The sequence below is a fragment of the Alligator mississippiensis genome, chromosome 16, assembly GCF_030867095.1.
Source record: "Alligator mississippiensis isolate rAllMis1 chromosome 16, rAllMis1, whole genome shotgun sequence".
Taxonomy (NCBI): Eukaryota; Metazoa; Chordata; order Crocodylia; family Alligatoridae; genus Alligator; species Alligator mississippiensis.
The window spans coordinates 31,867,407-31,888,320 of record NC_081839.1 but is presented as its reverse complement, the minus strand read 5'-3'; the positions used below and the strand labels follow the sequence as shown (position 1 = coordinate 31,888,320).

Sequence of the window (20,914 nt, the reverse complement as noted above, 5' to 3'; positions counted from 1 at the left end):
CCAGATCCACCTGTTTCTGGGCTTCCTCCTTCCTTGCCCTGGGTCACGGCAGACGACGCCAAGAAAATGACTGGGCCAAAAAAAGGTGGAATGGGGGGAAATAACAAAAATGCCATCAGGGTGAGTCAGGTGTCTCCACTGAGGTCAGCTCTGCAGCTGAGACCAGAGATGAGCACCGTGGGGACCTGCAGCAGGTGGGAGACGGTGCGAGGACACGTGAGAAACCTACAGGGACGGAGGAGATAAACAGCTGGGTACATCTCAGAACAAAGATCTGTATCCATCCTTTTAAAGATGATTTATTCTCAGCCCCTGGTCTTCAGTTCTCAATAGGAGCTAGAGAAGACGCCCTTTCGTGTAAGCGTTTCCCCGGCTGATGCCCATCAGTTCTTCGGGATTGGGAGAAAGAGGAAAGGTCACTTCTTCCTTTTCGAAAAGTCATCCACAATGTACTAGAAAGTGATCCTCGCTCTGGGGGCTTCTTCAGACACCCCATGGACTGGAGAAGAGAAGTGTGCCCTGGCCATAGAGGTCGTGGGAGAGGGAAGTGCCAAACAAAACAGTAGACTCCAGTTGTCATCTCCTATAAAAGTCTATAAAACCGAGCTAGGTTTATTCACTCCCACTGAGGACCAGTCTCAGAACATTTTTAAACCAATTTTGGTAGCCAGGAGGGGCTTACAGCATTCGTCCTCATAGATTTCCATTGTACTTTATCAGCAGGGGCTGGCCCAAGTATGGAACGGCACGAGCCCCCACCCGGAGCTAGCTCAGGTCTCGGACCCAGCCTCATTGCACACTTGTGGGACTGACTTTGGTGGGTCGATGAGCCCCCAGTCCAGCTCTGAGCTGAATGTGCCCTACAACCAGCTTCCAGGAGGAATAAGCCCTTTTGTGCTCTCATCTTCTGAGCGTTTCTCTGCCCTGTGAAGGACTCCGCTTTGTGCTCTCCCCTTCTTTTGGAGCCGTTCCCCATGTGAGGAAGCCTACGCTAGGTCTGGACACTGGGACATGGCAACATGAGTAAAATAGCAACACATATGCAGGGCAACACAAGTGCGTAATGCTCAGCTGGGCTCAGGACTAGGCAGGTGGGGACTTGATCATCAAGAGATATTTTAAATGAAATACAAAATACCCTTTGTTAACTCCCAATTTGCTGCTCCCTTTAATCCAGAGTGCTGATACAGAGCTTGAGTAGGTAGAAGGAAGTAAACTCCAAATCTGTGTCTGTCTGAATCCTCCCATTTCAGGGTGTGTGTGCATGAGCTGGAGAGGGTGGGGACATCTGCATTTTAGTCCTCCCCAAAGCGTATAAATAGGCTTTGCCTCTCTGCTGCTCTTCCTCAGACCCCTGGTGCAAGTGCAGCGAGAGAAGCAGCAAAGCTGACCATGGCAGCCCTCCCTTTCGCACTGCAATTCGTCGTCCTCCTCGGGGCCCTCGTTTCTCCAGCCTACTTGCAGCAGTGTGACCAAGTGACCAAGAATGGTACTCAACGTGGCTTTTACACCCTAACTGTGTATCCTACTTCATACAAGGCAAATACCTCCTACACTGGTGAGTTGGCTCCGAGAGCTTTCCTGCTGCAGTCGTGTCCGTCTCTCTCTCGCTCTCTGGCTCTTCGTAGGGGCGGGGGAACTTTATATGAACTTGGGATAGGGGAGATGACATGCTTTTGTCATTTCAAAGCAAAATATGTACCAGTTCTCTGGGATCACCGGCAACGTTGTCTCCTTGCTCAGGTTCTGATTCTTAATCTCTGCTGAAACTTGGCACAGAACTTGAAAATTGTCCGAACATGCGTAGTGCTTTCAGTAGACTTTTTCCCCTCCAAACTGTTAGAATTTATCCTTCATTGTCTCAATGCAAGTTAAGACAATGGGGGAACCTGCCTGGGGCTGTCCTACTGAGATGCCTTTTAGGAAACCAGCCTTGCAATAGCTTTCATTCTTGCAAAGCACCCGACCCCACGGTGATTGGAGCCTGATCCAGTTCCCAAGAAATGGTAACAAATCTTCCTTTGCTTTTGAGAAAAGCACAATCAAGCTCTAAATCTGACTAAATGCTGGGGTCGATGGACAGCTGCTTCCTACACCATCCCCTGGCACGACTCAGCAGAGATCCTTCAGGATCTGAGCCCACAAGCAGTTCCCGTAACTCTGAAATGTCCTGGTGGGTTCATTGAAGGATGATTTTGATTACAGGCTTCCTCAAGCTGGGGACTTGGAATAACCAGCGATTACAAGGAGATGAGAACCAGGGGGTTGCTTTTTCTTTACCCACCAGCCAATATGAATAAAGGCGTGATGCTGGGCAGCGCCGGTAACAGACTGTTCAAAGCCACGAGCCTGGGACTTGCTCCCGGCCAGGAATCACTGACACGCGGTGAAACCTGTCTGTTTTCTGTCCCCTCAACTCTGAAGTGGGCACTGCTCTTCATTGCACGTCTTTGGGATGATGGGTGTCCCCTAAAGGACCCCGAGGCTGCAAAGCTAGCCTCTTGAGAGCCCAGCAACCCCCTTGGCTCAGAACCTGTGGACTCTGGCTTTCAAAACCCTTGAGGCCTGGGAGTGGGTGCATTGATGCTGCTGTTTCACAGCACCAAAAACTAACTTTCTTCTCTCTTGCATTCCCTCCAGTAACCATCAGCAACATCAAAAACAGCACGGCAGCTTACCTGCAAGCCTCAATTGCACCGAATTCCTCCGTGGGCCGGTGGGAAGCTCAGAGCTGCAGCAATGGCCACTGGGTAGACCAACCACGCATAGCTAAAGAATCCATCACAGCCAAATGGCTGTCACCAGATACAACTGAGGGTCCCGTGGATATCAAGTAATGTTCTTCTTTGGCTTGCAGGGGAATAGAGGGAGCTTGCATGGAAGCTTTTGGGATAAGAAGTCCAGGAGGGGGAGGGTGGGAGGGGAATCCACTCTAGAAATAAAAAGCAATGGAAATTCAAACTGGTGTGGGAATATCTGGAGGAGAGAAGACCGAGAGGGACTGAATAGCAGCCTCCAACTCCCGGCAGGGGGGTTGTAAAGAGGATGGAGCTGGACTGGTCTCAGTGGGGGCAGATGACAGAAGGAGCAATGGGCTCAAGCTGCAGCAAGGGAGGTACTCCACAGTCTTGTTTGGGTTTTATGCCAGGAAAGGAGACAGAAAACCTGTGAAAGGAGCTGGGTGGATTTGGGGCAGACTTCAGCACTGTTTCAGATCTGGCTTCCATTAGCATGTGCACATAGAGCAGCTCTGTAAGAAATAAGCGGATTCATACCCATCATGTTGCCATTGGCACTGCACGAGCCGGGGATATATTTCCTCAAGGAAACCATAATGTAGATAAAAGCTTATCAGGATAATGGCTGCAAAGAGAAAGAATTCAGTGCTTAATCACAACGATTTCTATTTAAACTGAGGAGCTGGTGTCAATAGAGTTATTCCCTGCTCCCAAGGTCTCTTACACAATCATTGGCAAGCGCTGTAAAGCAACACACGCCAGCCAGTTGTTTGCACAGGGTGACTAATAAATTAGTACAGGTGCAAAAGATAAAGGGGAGTTTGCCATAAGGCCCCAGTAGAAGTGCGCTCTCCATGACTCCTTTTGTTCTTCTTCCCTTTCTCTGTCCGTGATGTACCTTTGTATATTATTCCATAATGCAGACCAAGGTCCTGATGCCTGTTATTTGTTTTCCTCCAGGGTGTTTGTCACCTTTTCCAATGGCTCCGTCCTGTATCAGAGGCAGACGCTGAACTACGGTAAATCTCCCTACAGTCTACCTCTCCCTTTGCAGGGCTGGTGGTGTTGCAACCCAGTCGAGTAATAGTTGCTGAACCCATCCCATCCTCGGGATGCATTCCTCTCCTCTAATGAAATGGCATCCTTGGGATGTATTCCTCTCCTCTAATGAAATGGGAGGCAAGTGTTAGTTGAAAATGGGTGAAAGTTGCTCCCATGACAATGCTGTCTTCGATGTGGATAGGTCCCACTGGAAACTCCAACCACCTTTAAAAGGCCCGGGGTGGCTAATAAGAGGAGAGGATGGGCTAAACGTTCAATCAACCTCTCTTCCTTGGTTTTTCCATACTAGGCCAAGGATGTAAATGGTTTACAATGGCACAGCTCCCTTGACTAGGCTTCTCCTGGTCTTATCCCCATCGGGAATCTGCACCTGGCTCTGCCAGTTCCTCCTGCCGCAGGCCTGAGCCCTTGCTTGGCCTCTATTCAGCGGCATGTATTTCCAGCAAGCCCAGAGAGATAGTTCTCAGCTACTCCCTTTTGGTCATTGGGTGCTTGCAGAATTGCTAATCTGCTATTTTGGTTTCCTCTTCCTGTGTTTCAGAAACCGGGGCAGTGACCGGGACCCGGTCCACCACCTACAGTGCTGCCTCCGGCTTCACGGTGACCAGGACCCACTCCGCCACCCACAATGCTGTCACTGACTCCATGGTGACCAAGATCCACTCCACCACCGACACGGCTGTCTCCGACTCCTTGGCCAGCTTGTCCCTAGTGGCCGCCGTGCAGCTCCTGACACTCTTTGCCACCAGCAACCTGCTCTCCTAATGGGCACCGCGACTCCCATTGAACTGCACCTTCCCGCCGTCGCGCAACCCAGCAGCCCGGGGGTGGGGAGAGGCAGCAGATCTACTCAGGAATTGCCTTTTGTTTAACATGTCTATAAAGCTAATGACTGCACTTTTTAGACCCTCTTTGACCAGAGAGTTGACCCCCAACCCCACTGCCAGCCAGGAGAGGGAATAGGAGAAGGGGCTCAGTGGGGCAGGCTTCTCAAAAGCTCTTTCCTCGGTCCCAGAGCTGGTCAGACAGGTTGTAAAGTTTGTGATACCGTAGTGTGAGGACTCCTGTCTGATGGGAGCTGTGGAGCTCCTGCCCTCCTGAGCCCCTATGGTCCATGAAGTAGAAACAGCATGGAAACACTGTAGGAAGGCAAGCTGGTTCCCATCCTGGGGGTTGGCAAAACAATCTGGAGAAGGGTCTTCCAGACTTGGAAGTAGAGTTTAGCTTGTGGTTGTATGGGACGGGTTAGAGAAGGAACGATCCTGCCTCAGTCGGGGGGTTGGACTAGATGACCTCTGGAAGTCCCTTCCAGCCCTGCTTCTCTATATGTTTCTATAACTGTATGACTCTAGAAGCAGGCCCAGCACCTTCTCGATGAGAGCCAGAGATCCAGTTTCCCCTGCACATCCCTGGCAAAGATGAGACCCTTCAGCCCTCCCAATTTCCCCCTGCAAGAGCAGTCCTCCCAGTGCAGCCAAGGCAAGGAGGTGCAGCTGCTACTCGAGTCCGGCCCATGTCCTCAGCATTAGCACCCTCCAAGCTGGAGTCCCTGCTGGCAGGTTACTCTCCAGGAATGCCCCAGTCTTTCCAGTTCACTTTCCACCCCTGCCCTGGTGTCAAAAGAGCCTGAATCTATCAGAGATGCAAGGCCCCCGTGCCCCTCTCTCCGTCGACCACTGGCATTCAGGGGTGGGTCTCTGACAGGAGTGGGAAGGTTTTGTGGTTTTTTAATATTCAAGAAGTGATTTGTTTTCACAGCCATGTAAGCTGGTTTGTGCCACTGGCTTTATTGTTCCTCTTTATTTTTATGCACTGTTTGTTTAAATGTTGTTAAATCATCAGATACAGGGAGGATTTTCTGACACAAATCTAAATATATTAATTATTATAACTCTGCAAACCAGGTCTGAGTCTCTTCTCTTTGGCTTTTCAGTGGCTTTTGCTGGGGCGGGGAGGAGGGTGATCGAAACTAAATACCAAGAAGTGTTGGGTTTCTCCATGTGGAGCCGCTGCCCTGTAATCTTGTTAAAGCCAAGGGTGTATAATTATGGGGGAATTTTTGCCTCCGAGGCATGGTGCTTTCTCACCTCCAACCTGTCTAGCTGCTTCCAAGCTAGCTCCAGCCAAAAGTTTTGTTGTGCATCCGAAGTTGAATAATGAGGAACAGACCGTTCCAGCAGAAACAAACAGTAAATCTCCATGAGACAAAGTTCCCTTCCCGATGAGGTACGCATGATGCCACCATATACCGGTTTGTCTGGGATTTCACGAGGGCGGGAGCACCATGTTCTGCTGACTCTAGCAATCCACCCACTGTTCCCTTCCCAAGCCATGATGAAATCCAAGTCTTTTAGAGCAGTTTTAGATCCCCGGATCAAAGATTGGGATGTTACAGCAAAGGGTTAAATGCAAAGTGAACTATGCAAACAGCCCTTATCCTCCATAGAGCTGGCTGCCTTGGTCTCATGCTCTTATGTCTTAATTTCTGTAGAATTGAATATTAGTTGGGCCATCTCCAATCTGCCCAACCCTGAGCCCGGGGCAGGGAATGGAGGACAAGTGTTCTTAGGAAAGGTGTGTTTGCTACGGAAATATGGTGATGTGTACAGTCTAATTACATAGTCCAGCTGACTTCCTGCCCCTGGGGCGGAGGGCTGGACTCGATGATCTTCCGAGGTCCCTTCCAGCCCCAATGTCTATGAAAGCTATGAAATCAAATGAGCGCTTCAGGATTCAAAGCCCTGCCCTGACTATCCCCCAACCAAGTGGGCACTGCTTTGTTCTTGTTGGATGGTGCTTGTATTTCTGTCTACTTAGCAATGCTTTCCTTCCCAGCAGTGTTTGGGGAGAGGGAAAGGCGTTCCCACTGCACCTGGCATTCAAGCCCTGTCATTAAAGACCTGTCATTTAGATTTGGGCCTGTTATATAGGATGATCAATGATGTCACCTCTCACTTAAGATTCAAGGGAGGTGCAGGGAATCATGAGGACTGTGCCCCAAGTGCCAGGTCCTGCCTTGGAAAATCACCAAGAGCTACATACTGCATTAAAGGGTGCCCTGCTAATGCCAGCAGATGCCAGGGAGGGCACTGCAGGGGCCTGCAGAGCAGATGGCCCCCCCAGTCTGCTATCCAGTGATTGCAACAGACCCCAGCTTGGCCTGCAGGAGCCGGGAACGTGGGAGGTTTTGAGAGAGGCAGAGTCTGGTAGCATGGGGGGGATCTGGCAAATGTAGGGCTCCTGACACTGGGGAGCTTAGCCCTGCCAAGGGCCTTCAGGGGCACCCCCAAAGCCAGGAGACTCAGTGGCCTGATGTCACAAGCCAAAGGACTGCCTGCACTCAGAAGCTTAATTGATTGTGACATGGGATTTATGATGCATTACAACCTGCCTGACATCCGATTCACCAGGTGCCTGCCAGACTGGACCTCATACATTTTACTCCCCCCCCCCCACTTTTCTGCCCGGTGTTTTCCTGATTTCCAGATATTTCGTTTTTCACAGACAGCCTCTTTTCTACCACTGTATTTCTATATTTCTTCCTACCACTGCAGAGACTCCCTATGCCTGAAGAAGGGTGACTGTGCCCAAAAACTTGCTAAGAACTTTTCCCCAACTATTCAGTTGGTTTAATAAAAGATATCACATCTACCCAAAGAACCTGTGGAGTCTCCCTTACTCATGTTTGGCTAATTTTTTTCCCTGCTTTACCTTTTGTTTTCCTAATTTCCACCAATTTACATTCTCACTGACATCTTATCACACTTTTAGCTTCTCTCATTCCCTGGAGTCTCAGAGCAGCAGAGACTCCACTATACCTGAAGGTGATTGCACCCAAAAGCTTGCTGGAGAACTTTTTTCCAACTACTCACTTGGTTTAATAAAAGATATCGCATCTACTCAAAGCAACGTGCCTGCCTCGGTCCTTAGACCAACTCAGCTACAAACAAAAACCTCAGAAGCTAATGCGATTCAGGGAAGAGGAGCATTAAAGGTCCCAGTTAGCACCATGTGCAGAGGCACTTGTGCCTACTTAACTCTACTCCTGCTAAGACAACTGAACATATAAACAGGCCCTGAAATCTTGTTTTTGCTTTCATCACTCAGAGAGCCTCCCTGGGGCCCTTGCACAACTTGAGGCTGAGGAGAGGCATTATTATCTTGCATACTTTTCTGGAAAAGTCACCCTACCCTCCAGGCATGCCACCACAGTAACATGCCAGACTGCCTTTCCCTGTAACTACCTGAACATTACCCCCCATACCCCTCCCACTCCTCCAGCTTTCAAAGCAGTGTCTAATAAGGAGCAACTGATAGCATCTGGCTCCTGGTTGTTCTCAGCTGCAAGTATTTTGCTTCCACAGGGGTCACTTACCTGCTCTCATTGCAACGCATACCTCCCACCCTCTCTGTTCCTCTAATGAAACCAGCTCTGGCAGTGTGTTCATCACCGTCTCAACGCCGTCTCACAGTGGGCCCTGCCTTGCAGAAGCCAGAGAAAAAGCCTCTCTCTTTTCTCTCCTTCCTTCAGCTCCATCCTCAAGGCCCTGCTGTGCTGTGACACCCACAGGAAACCTGTTGCCTAGTGGTACCTGCCTTGTTCAGCAACCAGGGAGGGTGGGTTTTTCTCTGACTTTAAATCAGAGGCACCCAGCCGTGGGTGGCTCCACAGTGTGATTATAATGACCCTGTCCTCCCTGGCCACTCCATCCCTCTCCTGCTTTGCCACACTGCACTGGTGCCTTCATTGCCCAGAGCAGCGTTTATCAGGGCAGGGACCATGGCTGCCTCCGGCACTGAGCACCACCCCAGTATTGGTAATGCTCCAGGGCAGCTGCACAGCTAACAAGCCAGACTCCAGATCCCAGCACTGGGCTCATTTATATTTTCTGCCTCCTTAAAATCACATTTCCCTGTAGAAGGTGTTGGTCCAGAGAGGCATTGATGAATGCAGCTATACCCCATTGCTGCCCAAGCCATTTTCTGTCTCCTGAAAATGCCACCGGCCAACTCGAGCTTTACTGATGTAGCACCTGGATCAGCCTTAGACCCTTGTGCTCAGCGCTCTGAGCCACCCAGGCACTTTCAGCGCTCAGTTCAGACCCCCTGGTCGTCCTCCAGCAATTAAAGCAAGCTGCTGGGGGTCTTGGGTGGTGTAGGGGGTCTCGGGCATGGCACCTCTGTGAAATGGGGTTGATGCCATTCCCTTGGTGGGGTGCTCTGGGGCTTAAATGAACAGCTTGCAACCTGCCTTTGGTTTGAGGATCCAAGTATCGTTGTCATGCACTGTCAAAGGCAGGATGCAGAGCTGGGGATTCCCACCGGAGAAGCTTCCCTCTGGCTGGTCACTGCCAAGAATTTGTCCTTCCCCCCACATCTAACGCTTGGCCCTGCTGGAAGCTTACAAGGAGCCTTTCTCCACAATCCTAACATGCAAAGCATGTTCACTGTCAGCTGGTGAGACCACAAGCTGTGCCAGCGGCAGGTATTTTTCCTAGGGAGAGGCCCAGGCTGCTCCTGTAACATTTGGACATTTGACCAGCTTCTGTTTGGCTTCGTGGGCAGCGCAGAGATCCTGCCCATTTGGGTCCAAGTTGCCAGCCACCTTGTCTGCTGAGGGCAGCAGCCAGCTAATCACTCCCCTTATCTCAGCACCTGGCGCTTTATCCAAGGCATAATGCTCTGCAGCTGCCCCCCCCTGCCCTCGCTTTGCAAATGTGCCCAGCACGCTGTGTTTATGCAAAGCGGACTCTGTCCCCAGGCCACCTTATCAGATCTCATATGAATACACCTGAACAGCAGCCTCTGTATCAACAATAAAAGCATCAGAGGATCAACTGGCTCTGCTCTCCTCAGCTAGCAGCTGCCACTTTGCATGTCCTTCCCTGGACTACAGCAAGAAGCCTCCCTGATCTGCTGTTTGCTCCGAAGCTTGGAATGGGAGCTTCCCGTGCAAATGCCCATGCTGATTGCTGGTCCTTGTCCGTGCACCAGACCCCAGCTACTGCTCCGGTGCCTTTCAGACACCAGCTCTTCTCCCCCTGTGCACCTGGTTCCGGCCAGGCAAAACCTGTGCAGTTGCTGAGCTAGTTTGCATGCACATGGCTCAATAAATGCACTATAGCCATGCCCGGCAGGCCCTGCACGCCCTGTCCTCTGTGCCAGTCTGAGGCCCCACTCAGTTGAACCAGTCATGAATGCTGTCCCCTCTTCCCTAGCCAAACACACAGGTCTGGGGAGAAGGGCATGCAGGGCAAAGGGCTGTGCTCCCGGGCTAGAGGACAGACTTCTTCCCCAGCCCTCACAGAGGAGGCGAGACAGGATGTGCTTAGGTTATATTCTGGATACAAGACTGGAGAGGGATTTGTTCTAGTGCATAGCGGACAGGAGGGGTCTGGGTACCGGCTCTGTTTTTCCCAGCAACCTGGGACATATCTTAATTTGGGCAGGGGTGAGGGGGGATGCTGAGGCCTGGGGAGGGGAGAGAGATGTGCAGGAGCAGTAACACCAAGTGGAGCAGAAATGAGGCTGTTGGCTCAGCCCCTCGTAAGGCAACATGCTGCATTGTGAGTGTCATAAGACCGGCATGTAATCTTTACTTAAGCAAAACACTCTCCATCCGGCAGCCTTGGGCTAGGGGGTTGAGATGCTCAGGACACCCCCCGCACAGAGCTCCTGCGTGTAGCAGGGCCGTGCCCGCCGTGCAAATGTTCCTTCTGGGCAGCTGTTTTAACCCGGGCTGCATCCCAAGAAAATCCCCTCCTCTCTCAGGATCTTGCTACAGGCGTATGTGAGTGCACTCAGTGATGGGGCCAACACTTGCCGCGTGCCTCAGACAAGACGGGTGTGCAAGGGGGTCTGGATTTAAGACTCTTGAGTGCTTGAGGTTTGTTTCTAAATAAATACCCACGTGGCCCATGGTCGCATGAGACCTGGCTTGTAGAAGGGCTGTGCCTTGTTCCTAGTACAGAAAGTGATGAGGCTTGTGATGGCCTTAGCTCCTGTGGGGACTTGGTCCCATGTGGCTAGCTTTGTGCAGAGACCACGGAGAATGTTTCTGCCGAAGAGAGAAAACCTCCTTAAGGAGGAGTGCTTTGAAGACAGGATTTTAAAGAGACTTAGGATAAGAGACCAGCAGCAGAGAAGCTCCAGGCATCCCGTGTTGCACCTGTTCCAGGTCACCACTTGGTCTCTTCTCCGGCTGTACGGCTCCTGGCTGAAAATGAAGAGCCTGGCCCTTAGCCAGTGCATATCTGCTGCCTTCAATGGAGGTCAAGAGTTTCCCCAGCCCAGGATCCAGCCTGCCCCGCTTTCCTCCAGTCATTTTACCCTTTGAGAAAGCAAGCCCTCCCTCCACAAAGGCACCCAGCTGCTCCTGTGCGGTACTGTGGCCACAGCTGGGCCCAGCCCTCCTTGCCTGGGCAGAAGAGAAACCTTCCTTGGGAGGTGTGCAACACTGATGTGGGGCACCTGTTGCCGGCAGGTCCCGGGCTGGGAGGAAGCAGGTGGTTTGCTAGTTGCTATTAATAACATGCATGCGTCACAGGTGGGACAGCGGATGGTAGAGCAGCACTGAAAGAGCATCCCCTGAGATGCAGCGATCTGAGTTTGGAGGGGGAGGACGGGTCTCCCGAGCCCTTAGGTCACTGTCCTTTCTGCTGAAGGGGGGCCCAAGTCATAAGGGGCTGAGCTGGGCAGGAAGGCAGGGTGTGACGTGAGTGCCAGTCTGGCTCCCAGTTAATTTGAGTGGGAGCGTGTCGTGGAGTGTTTCTTCAGAACAAGTCTCAGGCTTCATCATCCTCTTCCCCTACTCACATGCCTTCCCCCACCACACCCTTCCTTGCTACACCCCAAGCTCTTGCAAGTAGGGAAGTGGGTACGTGGAAATCTCCTTCTAAGCGTGGCTGGGCCAAGCAGGGCAAAACCCATGAGCAGACCTTGGTCCTAAGGGAAGTAGAAGCAAAGCTGTTCTCTGGGTTAGCACGGAGGAATCTTGACCTCATCCCCGCTTGGGCAGTAATGTGAGAGCGCTGCCCTGAAACTGCGGTTTGTGCTGTGATCTCTTTGCAGAGGAGACAGCACCTGTAATGCCCTGCGGCGTTGTTCCTTCTCCGAGGGCCTTTCCAGCTCCAGAAAAGGAGCTAAAAGCAGCACACAGCCCTTGGGCTGCAAAACACGGAGAGGCCCACCGCCCTGGGACCAGCTGGGCAAGTTTCTGCTTGCTAAACAGTCACCCTCCAAAGGAAAGTAAATAGAGGAATTGGTGAGCTTCTGCGTGCACAGGGGGGGAGGAAAGGCAGGTGCCCTTTGTCTTGTTCTTGAGAAAGGAGCTGAAATGGGTTCCTGGTGCCTAAAAAAAGAGCGGTGGCCGAGGCACTGCAGGAGCCTCGTGGAACAGGTCTGGGGCAGCTCTGCGATCTGGCAGTGGCCATGTGCGCTGCCCATGCTGAGGGTACGGTGGCAGGGGAGGAATGGCCCCGTTGTGTTGCAGCGCCAAAGAGATGTCCCTTTACAGCTGTGTCCCATCATAAGGGACTCGGGGAGCCTCTGCCTCGGGGAGCCTCTGCAAGGAAAAGCACCATGCAGAGAGCTTGGCGCAAACCCAGGGCAGCGGTGTGCCTTTCCAGGCCCCTTCGGCTGAGGGAGGCACCAAGAAGCCACGTGCCAGGATGGACAGAAACCGCTGCAGAAGAAGCAGGCTGGGCAGAATCGATTTGCAGAGGCTGCGGGGAGGAGAAGGGGAGGGTGGCCATCTGGATGCCACCGCGATCATGGGTGCTGACAACGATGTCCTCCCGAGCCGCTTTGGAAAACAGGCTCTTTGAGGCAGACGGGACCTCGTGATGCGTGGAGGAATGCCAGCCATTCCCTCGCTTCGCATCAAACCTGACATCCTGCTCCTCTCCCGTGCAGGCACCCCCCGGCAGCTGGACCCGAGGGTTTCCCCAGTTCAGTGCTAGGCCTGTGAAACTGAGAGCAGGACATTTCAGGAAAGAGAAAAGCTGTGCGGAGTTGCATCGACTCCTTCTCATTTGCAAACACCTGATGTTGCAGCCTCCCGTGGCTGTGCCTGGGAGTTACGTGAATGTTGTACCCAGCTGCCCGAGTGCTGCACAGCGAGTTGGGGAGGGCAGGGAGAACCCAAGTGGCCTTGCTCCCAGCCCTATACTCCGATTGCTAGTTTATGCCGACTCCCTGGACCTTAAGAAAGATGCCTCGAGAGGCCTTTCCCATCCCTGGTTTATCTGTGTGTGCTTAGAGCGCTTACCGCATGGAGAGTCTTTGCTATGCTAGAAGCTGTTTGCAAAGAGAGGAAGAGAGGGGCCCTGTTCTTGGGAGCTTGCAGGCCAAAAAAAAAAGATGAGCTCTGCACAGGAAGGTGCCTTTACCCCATTTTAGCCAGGTGAAACTGCAGCAAAGAACAATTTATGCGATGTCCCCAAGGTCACAAAGGGAATCTGTGGCAGAGCCAAGAATTGAACCCAGGTCTCCCGAGGGCCAGTTTTCTCCCTTCGCCACAGGACACCTGTGTCCTCTGTGCCCCTTCTGCTTTGTGTGGTTCCTGTATGGTCAGTGAACCTTTCATTGCCACTTTTCTGGGAGCACTGGTAACAGGGTAGCTGGGGGCACTGGGTGAAGCCCTGGCAGCAGTGATCACTCCTCTGGCCTCCAGCCTATCTGCCCCAATGTTCCCAACTGTGGTGAACATTGAATAAGAGGAATCACAGTCTTGATTTGACTCACTGTCCCCAGGGGGAAAGGGAAATACACTGAATTACATGGAATAAAAACCCCAGTGTCATGGAATTAGAGAGGCAGAGGAAATGCTACAGTTGGGCAGTTCAAAGACCATCATCTGCAGAATAATCTTATGGGAGCCCAGCTTTAATCTTCCCACTCAGTAAATACAGGCATGTGACCCCGCAGGGCTGTATTTATTGAGGACCCACCAGCCAGCTCGGAGCAGTTCGCGCTCCGGCATCGGCCATGCAGACGGTGGCCAGAGAAGGCAAGCTGAGCCCAGCAGGCCGGGTGGCCTTCCTCTCCAGGACAGAAATCATCGCAGCTGCTCACAGGCTGAACAGGTAACAGGGCACAACTGGCCTTTGGCAGGGAGGAGGGCAAGCATGTGTCCCCACCACTTGCGCAGCTTGGTTGCAAAGTTGCTCCATTTGCTACCCGGACTTTTCCAGCATGAACCACCAGCTAGAGGGTCATGGATAGGATAGGGCCATGCCTGGGACAGTGTGTGGCCAAAGGGACAGGAGCTCACTCAGATCTGGAATGAAAATGGGGTTATCAAACCTGAGTCCATCTTTCTCTCCAGAAAAAATCACGGGCAATGCTTGCAAGTGCCACCAACAGGAGACGGTGAATTCTATTTGGTGTCGATGCCTTAGAGCCCTTGCGGGATGCTTAACTCTGGGTCACGGCCCAACATACAGTCTGAGACAGGTACCTTGTACTACACTGCCCAATTCATCAGTGGAACTAGCTGCCCCGGGATGTCCCAGTGGCTGAGAGCTCAGCAGGAGTGGGATGGGATGGGACCTAAGCCCTCCTGTTCCAGTGCAGGAGCCCAGCCCCAACAGATGGGCTCAGGAGGAAACTCATCCCCGGGGCAGGTTGTTCCATAAGTGCAGGGTTTCTTGCACCTTCTTTGCAAGCTGTTGGTGACTGGACACCGGGCTGGATAAAACCTGGTCTAACTCAATCCAGTAATGCCTCCATGATGGTGTTTGCAGCAGGCTGGGACAAGCTGGACAGGGAAGAGGTAGAAAAGCAGCAGGCACAAATAATGCAGAACGAGGCTAAAAAGCCAGGGATAGGAGTGACTTAGGGAAACAGAGCAGCTCTGCATCAGAGAGGGTAGGAAGTGGGGCAGCTCCTTCCATGGTGAGGGGGACTGGCTTCTCCTTCCCTTCTCCCTCTTGCCCGGCTTTCTGCAATACCCCATAACAGATCCAGATGCAGCTGCCATCCAGGACCTGCACTGCAGGCCATCCACTCCTCTGGTCCTTTGGGACGGTGGTGGCCAGGGACTGGGGTTGGAAATGAAGTGGGGCCTGGTGGGTGCCGAGAGCTGTGGTCCTGGCACTGGCTCCCTAGAGCTGTTTTTGCTTGTTCCAGCAAATCCCTGAGTGATGCAGAAAACAAGAAGCTTTTTGGGAAATGCAACCAGAGTCATGGGCACAACTACACAGGTGAGGGGCTGCCTGGCACCACATTTTGCACCTTCCTCTAGACCTGGGGGGCGGTGCCGGGAGGGGAAGAGGGTCTGAGTCTCACAGCCTGCTCTTCCCATCCAGCTGGGCAGCTTCTGGGTCCTATTGCAAACAGAGGCCCAGACAGGAGAGCTTTCTTCTGCAAGCACCGTGATCCTTTAAATGCAGACCACTGCAAAGGGGACACTGAGTCAGGTGACTCTTGCCTGCCTCTGTTCTGTGCTTGGAGATCCATGAATGAACAGTGCAATGGAAGGGCTAAAACAGATTTAAAAGCCTATTCAGGAAATAACCCCTCTGCATCTGATCCCTGAACAAAATGCCCCTTGTCCACCTTTCCAGGTATCAATGCACCTGGTGAGCAATAATCTCAGGCATTGCAGTGGATCTCAGCCCTCCCAGGGCAGGTGCAATTAATTGTCAATTCAGCAAACCAGGCTTCTTTGTCGAGAGGCAGAAATGATCTGGGGTTGGTGTGTCCAACCAGGGCACCTGGGTTGATAGGACGTGCTGTCCCTGTGCTCCCCTCATTGGCAGGAAGCTTCACAGCAGGTGCTGCTGTGGGTGAGCCCCACATCCGTGTCCCGTACTGGTTCCTCCTCCCTGCTCCCTAGGCTGCAAAATAAGAATAGGTTTCTATTCCTGGTGCTGGGTCCTGACTCCTTCCTCTTTCTGTTTTCTTTGTAGTGATGGTGACGGTCCGTGGGGAGGTAAGTGCCTTCCGATAGTCCTGAGGCAGACACAGTTCTTTGGGTAGACTTGATATCTTTTATTAGACCAACTAACTAGTTGGAAAAATTGTTCTTTGCAAGCTTTCAGGCACAAACACCCTTCCGGTAGTCCTGCCTTTTAGCCAGGGATCCCAGCTAGAGAAGCCTTCATCTGGGCTGAAGGCTGGCATGGCTTCCACGGTCAGTGGCCCATGGAGCCGTAGTGGCCCGGCCTCTGTGTGAATAAGGAAAGGCAGAACTGGTGCCAGTTTGCTTATATGAGGGATTCAAGGAGGGGAAGTGCAGTAACACCAGGCATTTCCCACTTGTACAGACAAGGCTTTTGTCCCAGGGACCTCTCCCACCACACACTGCCTCAATCCTGATGCTAAAGCCTTGTTCACTTTTGAGTGGTAATAGAGACACCTGAGTCAATATGGCAATGTTTGCATCAAACTATAACATACAACCCATCTCTTCCTGTTGCACAACAAGCCTTGGCCTTCCCAAAAACTCAGCCCTCCACCTATTTTCTGTTGGCTTTCAGTGTCTTTTCCAGGCCTCGTGTTCTGCACGTACACCACTTTGCATCAACCCAGAGTTTCCAGGCACATCTCACATGAAGTCTGATGCTTCCTTTCGGTGCATCCTCCTTTGACGGGCACAGCTGTAAATCAGCCCCAGCTTACAACCAGGCTAATCTGCATATGGCTTTAGGCAAAACACACTCATTTATAGGATAGCTACGGAGCGTAGGGCTGAACTCCCCATGGACTTACGCACTAAGTCAGATTAACACCAGACGGGCCAGGTCCCCATTCTGCATTAGGTGTATGAATTTGCTTTTTACTCAGAGGGCTCAGCTCAAAACCCAGCGGTCAGGTTTTGGCTTCTCATAACCAGCCCAGCAGAGAGTTTCACTTCCAAGGCCGTGAATTTCTGTCTGTCTCTCTGTCTTGCAGATCAACCCCATCAGCGGCATGTTCATGAACATTTACACGCTTCAAGAGCACATGCAGGTAATGAGGCGATGGCTGCTCCTGTCACGCTGATTATAATCCTTTCGACTGGCAGCCACCTGGCAGGCCAGCGGGTATGGGGTGTGCCATGCTGTGCCTGAGATTTTAAGGTCCTTCTGTTATGTTTCCCAAGGCCCTGACGTCCCGGGGAAAATCCACTGAGGGCAGAATTTATCTGGGACACCAGAAAAGCTACTGCCCTGAGGCTGAATCCTGGCATATTTCCACTGTGCAGATATGAGGCCAGCTCGGGGCTGGTGCATGAGAGGTTCCAGTGAGAACCTCATCCCCCATCCTGCTGCAGGGAAACCCAAGGTGTGACCCCTGCCTTGCGTAACCAGCTGTGCAATGTGCTGTTGGGTCCCTCTAGTAGCGCCGTTCAGCGCTCTTCCTCCCTAGGAAGCTATGGGATAAGGCTGAGGCAAGGGCCCAGCATCGCCCACATGGGATTCCCCTACAAGCAGCGCTCAGGGTCCCGGAAACGGTTCTGCTGCTCTGTGTCCCCCGGGACACGGCAGAGAGGAGCCCGCTCACGTCCTTCCTCTCCGCTCCAGGAGGCGATCATGAAACCGCTCGACCACAAGAACCTAGATCAGGATGTGGCCTATTTTGCTGATGTGGTGAGGTGAGTGCCAAGGACTTGTGACAGAACTGGACCAGGTACTGGGGCCTCACAGGGAATTTCAGGGACGACTAGGTGTTCAAGACAGGTCTTTCTTTCAGGACAGATCCTTAGAAAGCTTGTCTCTCCAGCTGTCCCAGTATGGCAGCCCAACACAGAGGTCCCCGCACGGGAGGATGCATTTATGGGACGCACCCTCCGGCCCCTCCATCAATGTCTAACCAGGCTAATTCCCTTTACTTCCCTGTGCTCAGCCAGCAGCTTGGGATCCTGGAAGGCTGATGCACTTATTGTCACGTTGCGTGGTGCCAAGAGGGCTCCTCACAGGTCCGGCAGCCCTTGGGACACACGCTGCACAAAGAAAGGACAGCAACTCAGCAACTCCATAGGGACATCCTGAATCCCTACAGAGCAGGCCAAACCAGCATGAAAGGCCCTTTGAGCGGGGGGCGGTGTCCCAGGGGGTTTTGTCGGGGGTTTCAGCACGCTCCAGTATTTTTACCTGGGGAATTTGCAGCGAATGCTTTTGCTATCAGCACAATAGGCTGCTCACTCCTGGCTGCAGTTAATTAACCTCACCAGCACTCCCTGCAACAAAGCCCAGCTAATTTTCAGCTCTCAACCTGTGGTCTGTACCCTCCCTCCCCACGTGGGTTTAGGGAACCCACCGAGTCTCTTGGACGTGGGAGAGTCTGGGTGTTAATTCTCCCCCCAGTTGCCGTGTGGGTCACAAGGGGACAGGCCTGTCTGTAACAGAGCCGGGGGATCACCATGAGCTGAATCATTTGGGATGAACTCATTTGGGCAAATTCAAGAGGAGGTTGGATGATCACCTGTCTGGGGTCTCGTGAACCCAGCATTCATTCCTGCCTGTGGCAGGGGGTCAGGCTAGATGATCTGTTCAGGTCCCTCCTGACCCTAGCTACTATGAAACTATGAAACCTTAGTGAACAGCACACTGTTGGCAACCCCAGGCCTGCAGTCTCATCTCCTTGTGCCTCAACTGGTCACAAGCAGGTTTGGAAAGAAGCACCCAGGGTGGAGAGCAGGGCCTTGATTCGCAGCTTGCTCACCCTGGTGTAAAGCTCTTTGAAACCAGCTGAGTTTCACCCATGTGAAAGAGGATGAGTCAGCCCCTCTCTTCCCACTGCCCCGGCTGCAGGGCTGGGACTCGCTGACTGCTCATCTGCCTGCATGGGCTGCAAGGGTCCCTTTCAGGAGCGCTCGACCAGCATAGCCAACTGGACCCCCAGCATGCTCCGGGTGCCTTGTGCTATTGCACAAAGTGAAGGGGCTCTCGAGTGAGACAGGTCTGAGAAGCTCACAAACCTGCTGGACTGCTGCAGAGCTGTGCATAACTGAGGCAATGACCCAACTCGGGTCCCCAAAGGGCTAGCTCCTCTGGCTGGGGTAACGCTCTGGCCATCTTGTGAAATAAGCCATAGTCACCAGCAAATGCTGGAGCGCAGGCCTTGCCCCCTAGACAGCACCTTCCTCCCCTGCACTTGCATTTCTTTCCACTGCAAAGACTTCTGCTTCCTCCACAGCACAACAGAGAACCTTGCTGTGTATATCTGGGAAAGCCTCCAGAAGTGCCTGCCAGCTGGGTGTCTGTACAAAGTCAAAGTCTATGAATCTGACAAAAACTTTATTGTCTACAAGGGAGGATAGGAGGCTTAAGGGATATGAAGATGCTTCCTGAAGCCTAATTCTCTTGAAGCCTAAAGCAGTTTCCTGATGCATTGTGTTGACAGTGAGCATGGATCAGATATTGCGTGCAATTCTTCCCTTAGCAGGCCATTTGTTTATAATTAAGAGAGCTGATTCCTCGAAGTCCTTAACATAAGCTATAAAGCAGCTTTAACAGTGTTCCCAACAGGTTAGGTGCTTGTAATTCATAAACTTTTATGGCTAGTGTAATAACCTGTGATCATTTTTGCAAATAAAACCTAGTGGAGCATCACGTGTTACACAAATCACAACAACAGCCTCGGTGTCGTTGGCTCCAGACTTGACTTTCCCACTGGTATGTCTTGATCAAGGTAAATCAGGAAGAGGGGGAATTGTGAAAGTCACTTGGCAAAAAAATTCTACAGGGCAGAAGTTTTAACGGGTGGCAATCAATCCACATGAATGGCTGATTTTATTTATTGTTGTCATTGCTGTGACCCTGACACATCATTGCTGCACGACACGCTGTGCCTTTTGCCCTGGGCCTGCTATTACCTGTCCTTTTCCAATTTATGGCAATAACCCCATGGCTTGCTCCTTGACCTTTACAATAGCTCAGCAGGCCTGGGTGGAGCTTGCTGCAGGGATGAAGCATAGTGGAAAGAGCTGAAGAGCTGCAGGTCAGGATTAAGGCCCATTAGTAGATCTAAGTCAGGGCAATTTTGGCCTTGACTTTGGCCAGCCAGGCCTAAAACACACACTCCTATATTCAAATCGCTGATGTGATTTTCAAATCATTCCTTTCCCCAGATTGTATACCTAAACAGACCCAGAAATGGATCCTGGTGACATATTGTATATGCTCAGGGTGGCCAGTGCTTTGTTACACCCCCTCCTCCCCACCCAAATGCGTGGATCATAGTAGCATGGAAGGTGTGATGGTTCAGGGTATGAGAAGCAAGATCTGTGGGGTGAGGCAGTTTCATTGACTGAACCAAGCTTCATAACTGGAAGAGATAAGAGATGAGCTTTGATAGTGTCTAGGGTTTTTTTACACCAGCTGCTGTTTTAGCTTGCTGATCCATTTTTTTTTTTTAGGAAAAATTGTCATGTTCCCAGCCAAATCAACTCCAAATCCATGAGTCAGTCAAAAACCATAAGAGGCCCTACTACCAGCAAACATCCTTCAACTGCACCCGGGGCTTCAGATGTTTCCAAATCATTTGGTGAGCATCTTAATCCTAGGGGTTCGGATGTCCCCGAGTTTCACTTGCCCTCAGCCATACGGCCACAGAAGCAAGCTAGGGAGGAGTCTCCCATTTCCATAAAGTGGGCGTAAAGCCAAAATCTTTTCACTGGAAAAGTGAGAGGTTAACTATACATGATCGTTAATCAGCAACCTAACGATCGAAGGGAAGCTGGGTGACAGTGACCACGAGCTGATCACCTTCATCATCTGCCATAAAGCTGGCAAGTCCGTCAGCAATACAGAAGTCCTCGACTTCAGGAAAGCTGACTTTGACAAGCTCAGGAGGCTCGTCAGAGAGCCCTAAAGGGCCACAACCCAAAGATGAGGGGAGTTCAGGACGAGCGGTTGCTCCTCAAGGGAGTAATCCTGGATGCACAAGCAAAGTCCATCCCGTCTTGGAGGAAAGGCAGCAAAAAGGCACAGCAGCCCCCCTGGCTCTGCAGAGAATAGCGGACCTCCTATGTCTTAAAAGGAAGACCTACAAAGGATGGAGGACTGCAACCACCACCAAGGAGGAATACCCTGCTCTGGTCCGGACCTGCAGGGAGCAAACCAGGAAAGCCAAGGCTGTGAGGGAACTCCAGCTAGCTACAAGTATCAAGGACAATAAAAAGTCCT

General features: G+C 51.9%; 2 protein-coding genes across 2 annotated transcripts; both read left to right on the top strand.

Annotated features, from left to right (window-relative positions):
• Window positions 1–1,339: 1,339 nt before the first annotated feature.
• On the top strand, window positions 1,340–5,700 carry LOC106737488 (placenta-expressed transcript 1 protein). The gene is made up of 4 exons (XM_014600909.3): window positions 1,340–1,558; window positions 2,641–2,833; window positions 3,699–3,757; window positions 4,342–5,700. The coding sequence occupies exons 1-4, from the start codon at window positions 1,393–1,395 to the stop codon at window positions 4,563–4,565; spliced, it is 642 nt and encodes a 213-aa protein (XP_014456395.1). The 5' UTR covers window positions 1,340–1,392; the 3' UTR covers window positions 4,566–5,700.
• Window positions 5,701–13,699: 7,999 nt separating this feature from the next.
• On the top strand, window positions 13,700–19,361 carry LOC106737502 (6-pyruvoyl tetrahydrobiopterin synthase). Its single transcript, XM_014600873.3, has 6 exons — window positions 13,700–13,885; window positions 14,931–15,004; window positions 15,713–15,735; window positions 16,698–16,754; window positions 17,309–17,379; window positions 18,924–19,361. The coding sequence occupies exons 1-6, from the start codon at window positions 13,788–13,790 to the stop codon at window positions 19,045–19,047; spliced, it is 447 nt and encodes a 148-aa protein (XP_014456359.1). The 5' UTR covers window positions 13,700–13,787; the 3' UTR covers window positions 19,048–19,361.
• The last annotated feature ends 1,553 nt before the right edge of the window (window positions 19,362–20,914 follow it).